Below are 12,468 nucleotides of genomic sequence, written 5' to 3' on the forward strand. Positions count from 1 at the left end.
TATTGCAATAAATATTTTGTTCATTTCCTTGAATACTATTTCTTTGGAAGAAATGTAGCCTGAAAGACCTGTGATCTCTGAATATAATATTGCACCTTTAATAAAATTCACTGGACGCCAGCTTAACGTGTACTAGAATAAGGACCTTTGTCTAAAAGAAGACTCGGTATCACCTGGTTCTTAAGTAACTTACTCTTTGGAGATGCAGTTTTCTCATCAATGGGTGAATGACTAGGTCTAATTATTAACATGAAATTAACTCAATGCATGAATGTCACCTACAACTAAAGTTGCAGGTTATTTTGGAAGTTATAATCTAGTGCTTTACTACAAAAAGGAAATGTGGTGGACCTACCACCATTAGATAAAGGTTAGCAATCAGATTCAATCCATTGAAACTTAAGTCTTCAATCAATTTCATTTAAAAAGTATTATTGTAACAAACAGCTTAAAAAAATAGAACTGGTATTACTAAGAATGAAAGCAAAATTTCTTGATAACATCATTAAAATTGTCACCTTACTTGACTTTGTATTGTTTTTCTCAAGAAAAAAAAAAAGACATTAAAAAATTTTTAGGGGCACCGGGATGGCTCAGTTGATTAAGTGTCCGACTTCAGCTTGGGTCATGATCTCACGGTTCATGGGTTCGAGCCCCAGGACGGGCTCTGTGCTGACAGCTTAGAGTCTGGAACCTGCTTTGGATTCTGTGTCTCCCTCTCTCTCTGCCCCTCCCCCACTCACTCACATATATAACAAACAAATAAACATTAAAAAAAAATTAAAAAAAAATTTATCCAGAGAACCCAATTTATTCCATGATGTCACTCAAATAGGGATCAGATACGAATGCCAATGAAGACATTTACTTTAAAAAGACTTTTTAAAAGCCTCACAAAAACACAGAAGAAAATATGCAACATTCAGAGTTAAAATTACTTTTCCCCCTCTTCAGTTTCAACTCACCAGACTCCCGCAAGTCAAAACCCTTGTTAATGAGCTAGGGATATTATAGTCAGTCACGCTGCTTCACTTCTATCTCTCAGGGAAAACTGGCATCATCTGGCCTCACAGAAATAAAGTCATTATAAGAGACCACATAATCAATAGCTCATTTATTTCCTTTGCCTTGGCAGTTACATTGAAGACCATGGTATGGAAACACTTTATCTTCAAGATATTTTCTTAAATGAGACTTTTCCTATTGAAGAAAGAACCTGAAAATACAGAACTTTTCTGTACAAAAACGTGTTTATTAAGCATTCATAGCTGTAAAGTTTAATTACAGTAAAATTTAGTGAATTACCACTTAGCTAATTTGAATAACATTCATATTTATAAAACAATTTCTCTCCATTTGAAATTCAATGGAAAAGATATCTTTTGAGAATAGTTTGCATTAGGTAGAATGTCTAAGATGACAGTTCACTAAGAGTTTTCTTCAAATATTCCAAATAAATAGAATAAGATTATAGTCCCACTATCTATCTAAAGTGGGATTTTGAAAACGACATGACCTGAGCAGATAAGCATTTTGGTTTTTCGCAGGTGGTATTGCATTATGCTGAGCAATATAAAACATATGATCAACCCAAAATTTGATATGCCAGTTTTAGGTAAGAATTTTGTGCCAAGGGTTAAGTTTTTGTCAGTCTTCTTCTAGGCACTATTAAAACATCCAATAAAATGAATAAATTGTTCTCCCTGGCTTTCTTAACACCAAATTCTAACTCAGACAAAGGCTTTCCTTAAAAACGTATGTTTGAGAGTAAGGAAGGTCAATGAATGTAGAAAACCTGGTGCTGAGTTTAGAGTTTTCTTTCAAATGTTTCTTGCTCAAGAAAGAAGACTCAGGACGTGGCCTTAGTCCAAACTCGATGCTCACATGTTCCCACAGGACTAGCAGTTGACTGATGAATCAAATCAAGGGCTCTCAAAGAGCAGTCAACAATGTATAGGGAGGCACGGCAAAGAAGCCCAAGAAAGCCCAGAAAAACTGATCCCCCCAAAAACTGACAGCCAATTACTCCATCAGTGACTTTTCCTTTTTGGAGACTCTATTAGCAATAACTACTATTCCTAAGAGGATAAAATATAGCATGTACAGAAAAATTAGAGAATAATTTCCTTGCCTGGACACTGATAAAAATAACTACATAATACGATGATAGACATGTGCGTCTTCATAAACCCAACAATTTCATTAAAAACAAACAAAAATCTTCCATGTGTAACAAAAAAGTGACTGACCACAGCTATCAAATATCTAGGTAAGGAAAAAGAAATCAAATGCTCCTTATCATCTAATACATGGTAAAATTCTCCTCTTCATCTCTGTAAAACACAGGATTATCTCTTCTACAAACTTAAGTAACTCTAGCAGTGGAGTGCTAAAACGAATTCGCCCACTGCTAAATACAACTACTTACTTGGCTTCTAGCAAGTTAAGGAAATAGCCATTTATTGTTAGTTTCTGCACGAATAAAAATTCAATGTGTACAAAAACAATGTAGGAGGAATACCTAGTCAAGAGCTATGCTGATGAATGTATGCTATGACTGATCACAAACTTAAGAAAATAGTCTTGGAATTACATGTTTTGATATTCATGTTAGCTTTGGCTTAAGATAGGAAGGGTTGTTTGGTCATAAAAGTAAATAGCTAAAGAATACACATTCAAATTAACACATAATAGTGTAGATCATGACAATCGGTGCCTAAACATGCAAACAGGAGCCTTAGAGATGCTACATCAGGGCTGGCTGGGTGGCTCAGTCAGTTAGGCGTCCAGCTCAGAGTTCCTGAGTTTGAGCCCCACCACGATGGACTCTGCTGACAGTGCAGAGCCTGCCTGGGATTCTCTGTCTCTTTCTCTTTCTGCCTGTCTCCTGCTCATGCTTGCTTTCTCTCTCAAAAATAAATAAATTAAACATAAAAAAAAAAAAAAAGATGCCACATCAAGGGCTAAATTTCATGCCTAATTCAATAAAATATGATTTGTTTGATTAAAATTTCTACTGCTCATAGGAATTTATGCATTTCCTTCTTTAATGGTAACATTATTTGACAAAATAAGTCTTTATCTCACTCTAGTAACCTTTAAAATGATTAAAAGAAGTATCTCCTTTTATATACCTTGGGGAAATATTTCTTAGGAAATATAGAATAACCCTAACATTAAATGTTAACATTTAAGCTAGTTTAGAAATTCCTTGACCTACCTAACTTAAACCATTAATCAGAAGTAACCTTTTCTCTCTTCTTGAAAGAGGTAGCGTGGAGTTAGGGGAACTTATTATGAAACGTGTAAGTAATTAATTATAACTTTACATTAATATTAGGCAATGCACATGGACCAGAATTCTCTAGGTAGGGGGAAAGGCTGGGAGGAAACTAGAGAACACAAGCTTTAAAGTCAAATCTATGAATGTGGAAGCTAAATTTGACTCTATTCCTTAGCTATAGGACCCTAAACAAATTACTTATTTTCAGACTGTTTATTCATCATAAAAATGGTATATTTTCTACCTTGAAGGGATTCTGTGGGATGAGAGTGAATACTTATGTGAGAGTAGTTATTTCATCTTTTAACAACCTCTGTACATGAATGAGGTGGTCACTGAAATATCAAATCATTCTGCTTTTAAGGTGTAACCACCTTATGAATCCTGAGGATATCATAATGAAAGCACAGACCTTACCCTTTCTGAGTTCTTGAACCACTCTGATTCATGGGAAGAGGGGGGAATAACAGACATTAGCAAAAATCTTCCATATCATTTCAAGACATTCATGCACTCTTTAAAGATTTTCATGAATATTAAAAAAAAAAAACCTAAAAATTAATGCCGCATTTCTGACTGACTCCTAACTTAATAATATATAGATACAAGAAAAAATAAATTAAAGAAAGTCATTCCACCAAATTAGGAGCCACAGGTTCTCCACCAAGCAGAAAAGTTCATTGCCAATGGAAGCAAAGGTTCCACGGACTTGAACTTGACTGGAGGTGCCGCTGGAACCTGCTATTTGGTCACTTTTGTTACCACAGGAACAGGCAGAAAGCTTTCTTTCCTCCAAACCCTAGCAGTTAGGCCAAAAATTAAAAATTAACTTAAATTTAAAAAAATCATTCATGGCTTTAGAAAAAAGTCTTTTTCTACTTTCCAAATAGTGAGTTAATAAGGCAAGCTCATTTGCTATTTAAATTTGAAGGTTCTTCTGTTTTTAACTTCATTTAACTTCAAGAGTCATTCAAAACTTTATGCTCTAATCACTTTTGAAACACAAATTGTTGAATAAGAAGTCGTGTAAATGACATAAAGTCAAAGTCTAAAACAAACAAAAATAATTTAGAGTCTAAAAAATAATTCATTCCAATTCTTGTCAACATGCATATATTAGAGCACATCTAGGCAAGTTTCTAATATGGATGAGAGGAGTCTCATTCATTGCTCAAACATGGTAACTAACTATTCAATATTTATTGAATATATAATATATTCTGAATTCTTAGAATAAGAATGAAGACAACTGAATATTAATTACAAGTACCTAGCACAATGCTTGACATGCAACAGATGTTTAAAAAAGATCTGTTGGGGGGCACCTGGATGGTTCAGTTAGTTAACTAGCTGACTTCGGCTCAGGTCATGATCTCACACTGTGTGGGTTCAAGCCCTGCGTCAGGCTCTGTACTGACAGCTTGGAGCCTGGAGCCTGCTTAGGATTCTGTGTCTCCTTCTCTCTCTGCCCCTCTCTCACTCACACTCTGTCTCTCTCTCAGTCTCTCTAAATAAATAAATAAATAAATAAATAAACAATTTTTAAAAAGAGATCTGTTGGGTGAACAAACCAATGAATGACTGAACAAAAAAAACAGGAAAAATATGGCTTCACTAAAAATTTAGACAACCCTGATTTCAAAGTTTCTGCCACATTAACAAGCCAGATACTCTTAACTTTCTGGCTACCTTTCTAGCAGACAAATGTGGTGGTAAAGGACAAATTATCAAAGATGTTTTAAAGGTTTCCAGCTTGCCATAAATAAAAATGCTAAAGAGCTAAACTAATATTAATGGGTTACTTGGCCAAAATCACACTGGCCATCGCTTTGATCCCTCATTGCCGAAATAGAAACCTGACTCAAACAAACCTGACAGTATAGAATTGACCTCAAGATAAAAGACAAAAAAAAAAAAAAAAAAAAAAGTCAGTTATTTAAAAAATGCACATTTTCCACTCTGCCATTTCTTGGACCCAAAGAAAATCCAAATAATAAGAAAGAAACTACAGAAAAAAGGAAATGATCTAGAATAAACATAGTTTATATTTTTAAGGTCTTTAAAAAAAAAAAAAAGCAAACCACACACATTGAAACAAACAGTATGGCTCAATATATCAGTAATTCAATATTCGCATTATCAAGGACTTAATTGTAAAACGTGTTAGTTCAACCTTTAAAATTTTAAAAACCAGAAATTCACTTTAAATATAAATCACTAATAAGGTAAAATGTAATAAAAGTGTATCTAAATTATAAATGTGGTTTATCCATTAAATGAATCAAATTTTAAAAGGTAGGTTAACATTATAAGTGACACAATACTTATGCTTTTTGGCCCCTAATTTCAAAATTGTGTGTGGATGAGGAGTCAGGAAAAGGAGATAGAAACTCTCAGGTATAACGATTTTATAAAAATATAATATAAACCACTTACAAGAATAATTTGCACAAAAGATATATTCATTACCTGAGGATTTTTATTATTTAATTGTATACAACTTGTCTTCTGTAGCAGTAAATTACAAAATATAATCTCAGTTCTATTTTTCAAACAAATTGTTAAAGGGGTCGATAAATCATCTACTATTTACCCCTTTGGGGCCTAAAACTTGAAAAATCTAATCTCGACATTGGAGAAAAAGTTGAAGTCAAGATGGGAGGTATATACAACAGGAATTCAGGCTGGCTAACCTATCCGGGCATAGTCTTTCCCGTTTAGATATTCCCGTGATATTGTATCTTATTCAGACAAATAGGACGTATACGAGGATGGTGAAGAATTGTTCTAGGTATACCAGCATCACACTGCAAACATGGTACGTGGGCAAGTTACTTAAGCTGTATTTGCTCCTGTTTTGCCATTTCTAAAATGCAAAAAAACACGACAGCACCCACCTCAAAAGATTTACATGAGATATATGTACATAAAACTCCGCACCAAGGAATCAACCAGTAGTAGCAACCCCTGTGGCACTGGGGCTTCGTTACTGAGAGCAAACTTACGTGCATAGTATGGTAAATGTCTGATCAATGAATGAAAAAGAAAATTCCATTGAGAACTTTCCAATAAGGGAATGGTTGTGCAGATAAACTAGAAAATCAAGGTTCCAGTTTGCTGGAAAGTGTTCATTCTGGCCAATCTGGCGTGATTTTTCCGAGTTTCATTAAGAAACAATGATTAAGCGCTAAGCACTATGTTATCCTCTGGGCCATAAGAAAAAAATGAATTCTACACTGATAATTGAAAAGAAGATAAGCATTTTAAGAGAACTGAAGGAGGGTTTCTCTGTATTATACGGAGGTACCTAACTATAAGTTGGTGAGAAGGTGAAAGGGAGAGGAAGGAGTTGGAAGAGTCATACTTTTTTTTATTAAATAGTCCTCAGTATCGCTGCAACAAGGGCAGACCAACCTATAAAGCACATTTTGTTTAGTTCCCTTAACTAGGTACTGAATGGTGAAACATTAAGACAGGTACCTATTAGATGCCTGGGGAGGGAATTCTGGGGTAATGGAAATGTCCTATATCTTGTTTTGTGTGGTGATTACACAGTACATACAACTGTCAGAACTAAAAATACTAAACATGTAACAAGTGTTTTATGTTATGCTAATGACACACACCATTAAAAAAAAAATATGGCTCATTTAAGAAAGTACTCCCAGCTTTCTCACTGGAAAATGTCAGAATTTAAAAGTATAACCATTATAAAACGAACTACAGAACGATCTAATCTCATTCAAAACATTTCAAGCAAGATATTCTTTTAACTTTTCACCGACAAGGGACGCAGAGGAATTCTTTGAGATCACAGACTACTAGCGTGCCTCATTCATTGCAGAATCTAAGAATGGACGTTTTTCGGCCACAGGTCACCCATTTTTCAATACTTTATGCTTGAAATTGTCAGTGGGAAACTTGTTTCACTGCTTGTCCGACGTATGCCTGGGGAAAAATAGGCCTGGCATTGCAGAGCTTTCAGTTAGAAACCCAAAACCCAGCTTCTAGGTCTAGGACTAAAATGTCCATGGCAATTTTGGACAACTCACTTAGGAATTCTGTGCCCGTGATAATCTCCTATCAGAGCTGTCATAAAGATAAAGTGCATGAATTTGTGAAAGCACTTTGAAAAATCAAAGCAATATATTATTTCAAAGTGGCACTGGTGATGGGGGTACTGTAGCCCTGGTCAAACCCCAAACCTAAAATCCTGGCATTTATATGTTCTTAGGGAACACTCATACACATCTCATTTGAACTAAAAGGGACCGTTCAAGGGGCAGAAACAGGTAGGCCACTCCCACTCCAGAAAAGAGAGGGGTGAGTGGGGTGTCTTCTAGTACTAAACTTCCAGAACTCTAGATTTCTGGGATTTGATCCCCCAAGACACCTGCTGTAATCTAGTACATTTAAAAAGGAACGTGAGGGGATAAGATCTATATTAAGTTAGTTTCTTCTGTCCCTAGCCTTGTCAACAATCAGGGACGAAACGAATTGCTCTTGGAGTATAGACAGCTTTACTCCCCAAATATCGTAGAGGGTTGGGCAATCAGCAAGCATTTACCGTACTCCTGCGCACATCTTTAGCACACACCTCAACGCCTTCCTCAAATCGCTTCCAGCCCAGGCACGAGTGAGAGCAAGGCCTAAGTGTCTTCAGATCATCCATCCCCAACTCCCTCCCCCTTCCATTCCAGGTCCGGCGGCCTCAGGCCATCACACCCTCTCCGGATCTCCCATCCCCAGGGCCGCCAGCCTCACCAGCTGTTCCCGGCGGCTGGAGCTCCGATCGGTTGGCGCCCGGCGGCCCCGAACATTAACGACACCCAGGAGCCTGGCCTCGAGGCTCAGGCCCGAGAACAGACTCCAACTACCGCAGCACCAGCGACTTCCAGAAGCAGTTCAGCATTTTGAGCTGAGCTTCCGGAAGCAGACGGGAGGCGGAAACCGGATGCCCGGAGCAACCATTACCTCTCCTCCCCGCACCGCCTTCGTCGCCTGTAATCTCCTCCTTTTTAACTCACAGAAAAGATAGAGGAAAATCACTGGAACCTTTTCCTACGAAAAATTTCTTAAATGTCTTTCTGGTATTCTGCAAACTGAAGCAGGGTGGCAAATAGAAGTGGAGTGGTCGAAAAGTTGTGCCCTCGGGACTAGCTTTATGGTTTAGCCCGGTTGCCATGGAGACCAATAGTAACACCGGTGCTCCCGCAGAAGCCGGGAGGCTATGGCCACGTTAGCTCGGCTCCAAGCTCGGTCGACGTTCCTGGCACACCAGTACTACTTCAGGAACAGGTAAGGCGTCGACTGGGGTGCAGCTCAGAGGGCTGGCTTCGCCCTCGCCAGGCGTTCCTCGGCAAGAGTTTCCTATTAACAAAGTCCCTGAATCAGTAAATACCAAGCACTTCTCCCCGCTTCGTTTGCTGGCCGCAAACTTAACCACAAGTTTAAAAGTAGTGTTACCATACAGAGGAATTATAGATGGGGGTAAAGGGAGGACATAGTTATTAGCTTGAGATGGCTTAGGAAACTGCCCACTATAGATAAAATTGCAGAATAAAGTATTCTTCCGGGACATCATCACTCCACAGTTTGATGAAACCCGTGCCCTCCCTGTTGAAGTTTTAGTACCCTGACTGGGGTCACCCAGGCACTCTAGCTGGGTGATCTCCGTTGTGTCTCCCGTTTGCCTGGGGATTTGGGCCTCCATGGTTTCACAGATGTCATTGAACTCAACTGTTCCATGGCTCATTTGTCTTCCCGAAGTGACAGTATCTAAACCAATCTGGCCGTGATGAGAATAGGCTGGCATTCCTTCCATTTCATTTATTATTACTATTAATATTTTCAGTATAAAGAGAAATCTCTAAAGATCATGAAAGAATCAAAATTCCAATGTTCGCCTAGTAAAAACAACAACAGAGTGTTTGTAGCTTTGGGCACAAAGGCCGTATAAAATATCAATTTGTGAAAAAAGGTAACTGGCAGTTTCCTTAAGCAATTATTGCCATTTCCCATGTGTTATTGGTTAGATCAGCGCTTTGTAAACTGTAGTGTACATTAGAATCACTTGAGGATGATGTTAGAATATAGATTCTGATTCACTGGGTCTCCGTTATGGCCAGAGAATCTGCATTCTCAGAGGAGTTCCTGTGAGGCCCCATTGTGCAAAAAAAAAAAAAAAAAAAAAAAAGTGTGTGTGGGGACTTTGTAGAAAAGGAACTAGGTATGGGTCTATTTCTTAAACATCCTTAACAAATTATGTATCTATTCCCACTTTGCATGAGGGAAGGAAAATGAGATTCATATAGAAAAAATTCACAAGCTATTCAAAGTAATGTTGGTTTGATGGGAGGAGATGAAGCCAAGAGACCAAAACAGGTGGCTACTGTAGAGTTAGAATTAATGGTCTGCATAGGTGTAAACTTTAATACAGGTATAATGAGAACTTTTACAGAAATAAAATTAGAGGGAAAAAAGTTACTGGAATGAATTTTTAAAAAATAAACGTTTCTAGTTACAAATATAGTAAATGAATTTAAAAATAGAGAAGTGACTGGTGAGAGGTAAATGTTTTAGGACAGCAACATGGAAGGCATATCCAGGGGATTTAGTATGTGAATGATAGTCACTGCAGAATTTGGGAGTGGGAGTGGGAAGAAGATAAATGACTAATAAAGAAGTAGTAGAAGAAAACTTTCCTAAACTGGAGAAAGAATATGGCTTTGAATGGAGAGGGCTCTGAGTATGAGACAGGATTTTTTTTTTTTTAAAGACACACTTCTTAGATGTTATCTGGCAAAATTTCAAGGATACAGAAACAATTTTACAAGCTCCTAATCTAGACAGACAAGAAAAAGCTATTTGCCAACGAAGAAAGAAGCACTGATTGGTTCATGAGCAACACAGGGACTTCTAAGAGAAAAAAAGGACAATAATTATTGATTATTCAAGGCAATATCTAAAAAAACCTAAACCCATCAAAGCTCTTATTCATTTTTTTTTTTTTTTGATGAAAGAAAGACGTTTTCAGATATATAAAGACTCAGGGTTATGTCATCCATATAGCCTATTGGAGGAAATGTCCTCAAGAAAGTACTCTCTGAAATCAAGTGAAGATTAAATTAGAGCAAAGATCTCAAGATAGGGGAAGAGGAGCAAAAGAAGTAATAGAAACAATAAGGAATAACTGTACTTGTATTTATAGTTAAATCTAGACGAACGCTGTTCCTGAGATTTATGGGATACCCCTAATTCCATGCAGTTAAAAGAATCCAATAGGCACTTTGAGTTTGCTTCCTACACATCTCCTTGTGCATTTCAAAAATTCATTAGTACATTTTCCACCTTGTAAGTGATCACAGACAGTAGTGTTGTGAATAATCTCATTAATACGGTAATGCAGGTCATTCTGTATCCAGCTTCTAATATCAGTTTTTCCCCACTCTGCCAGCCTATGTGATAATTACTCCAGAGGCCAGTCTTTTTAGTGACCTCGGAACTCCCCACAGTCTCTCCCATCACCCAGTCTCAAAGACAGTGGCATATGTTTAATGTTCACAGTGCTGCCTACCAGGCTATCTTTCAGTTTTTTAAGTTTTATGTAGCCAAAGTTGTCAATCTATTATTTTGGCTCTGGGGATTTTTGCCTTCATTGGAATGGTCTTTCTCAACCCGTGGTTATAAGAAAATTCTCTGTGTTTACTGACAATATTTTAAAAGTTTTATTACGTTTTTCTTCACTCTGCAACTGTGTTTGTGTGTATGTATCAGGTGAGATAGGGACTTAACTTTTAGTATAGAAATTGTCTCAAAGCCTTTACTGAACATTCCACACTTTCCTTACCAGTTTTATGTATTGCAAGATAAATTAAAGTTGTAAAAATTGCAAAGGAAGAAGCAAAATTGGCTTTGTTCACTGACAACATGATCCTGTGCATAGAAAACTAAGTTACCTACAAAACATCCAGAAATAAGTGAATTTAGCAAGGTTGTAGGACACAATACACAAAAATCAATGGCCTTTTTATGTAATAGCAATGAGCAATTGTAATTTGAAACTATAAAAACAATTCGATCTATAAGAGCATCAAAATACATGTTACTTTATCTATTGACCTTGTAGAAATACCTTGTGTACACAATTTGTACACAAAAGTGTTTTAAGTACAGGGTTATCTGTAAAGCATTCATTAAAGCATTACTTCTTTTTAAAAAGTTTTTTGTTTTTTTTTTGTTTTGTTTTGTTTTGTTTTGTTTTTTGTTTTTTGTTTTTTGTTTTTTTTTGAGAGAGAGAGAGAGAATGAACGGGAGAGGGGCAGAGGGAGAAGGAGAGAGAGAATCTCAAGCAGGCTCCATGCCCAGTGTGGAGCCTGATGCAGGGCTTGATCTCACGACTTTGTAGAGATCATCATAACCTGAGCCAAAATCAAGAGTGGGACACTTAACAGACTGAGCCACCCAGGTGCCCCTAAAGCATTATTTCTAACAGGGGGGAAAAAAAAAACAAACCCTGAAAGTAACTTGTATATATTTGTAACTAATCTGGCTAAATAAATTAAGGCATATACACATGATGGAATATTAAGTAGCAGTTTGTTTATTTGTTTATTTATTTATTTATTTATTTATTTTAATGTTTATTTATTTTTGAGACAGAGAGAGACAGAGCATGAACGGGGGAGGGGCAGAGAGAGAGGGAGACACAGAATCTGAGGCAGGCTCCAGGCTCTGAGCTGTCAGCACAGAGCCCGACGTGGGGCTCGAACTCACGGACCGTGAGATCATGACCTGAGCCGAAGTCAGACGCTCAACCGACTGAGCGATCCAGGCGCCCCACGTAGCAGTTTAAAAGTGAAAAATTTTAGGGTTTCCTGGGTGGCTCAGTCTGTTAAGTGGTGGACTCTTGGTTTCAGCTCAGGTCATGATCTCATAGCTTCGTGGTGGGTTCAAGCCCCACATGGGGCTCTGCACTGACAGTGTGGAGCCTGCTTGGGATTCTCTCTCTCCCCCTCCCCTGCTTGTGCTTTCTCCATCTCTCTTAAAATAAATAAGTACAATTTTTAAAACAATAAATGAAAGTGAAAAATTGTATGCCTAATGACATAAAAAATTCAGAGACAAATTAAGTCTAAAAAAACAGCTCATAGAAAACATATAATACATTTGGTATGAAATGTTTA

General features: G+C 37.3%; 2 protein-coding genes across 8 annotated transcripts in view; one reads left to right on the forward strand and one right to left on the reverse strand.

The window, feature by feature from the left end:
* The window catches only part of GPATCH2 (G-patch domain containing 2), a 180,633-nt gene extending 172,428 nt beyond the window's left edge, over positions 1 to 8,205 (reverse strand). For 3 of the 4 annotated variants that reach the window (XM_049635215.1, XM_049635217.1, XM_049635218.1), the window contains exon 1: positions 8,048 to 8,205. In XM_049635215.1, coding sequence (XP_049491172.1) covers positions 8,048 to 8,103 — 56 coding nt within the window. In that variant the 5' untranslated portion in view covers positions 8,104 to 8,205. Of the gene's footprint in view, positions 1 to 7,880; positions 7,987 to 8,047 lie in introns of those variants that run through there. The other variant, XM_049635216.1, reaches the window with a different exon arrangement.
* Positions 8,206 to 8,253: 48 nt separating this feature from the next.
* The window catches only part of SPATA17 (spermatogenesis associated 17), a 201,468-nt gene continuing 197,253 nt past the window's right edge, over positions 8,254 to 12,468 (forward strand). For all 4 annotated transcript variants that reach the window (XM_049635223.1, XM_049635225.1, XM_049635224.1 and 1 more), the window contains exon 1: positions 8,254 to 8,581. In XM_049635223.1, the coding sequence (XP_049491180.1) occupies positions 8,514 to 8,581 (68 nt within the window). In that variant the 5' untranslated portion in view covers positions 8,254 to 8,513. The remainder of the gene's footprint in view (positions 8,582 to 12,468) is intronic.

The sequence above is a fragment of the Panthera uncia genome, chromosome F1 (assembly GCF_023721935.1).
Source record: "Panthera uncia isolate 11264 chromosome F1, Puncia_PCG_1.0, whole genome shotgun sequence".
Lineage (NCBI taxonomy): Eukaryota > Metazoa > Chordata > Mammalia > Carnivora > Felidae > Panthera > Panthera uncia.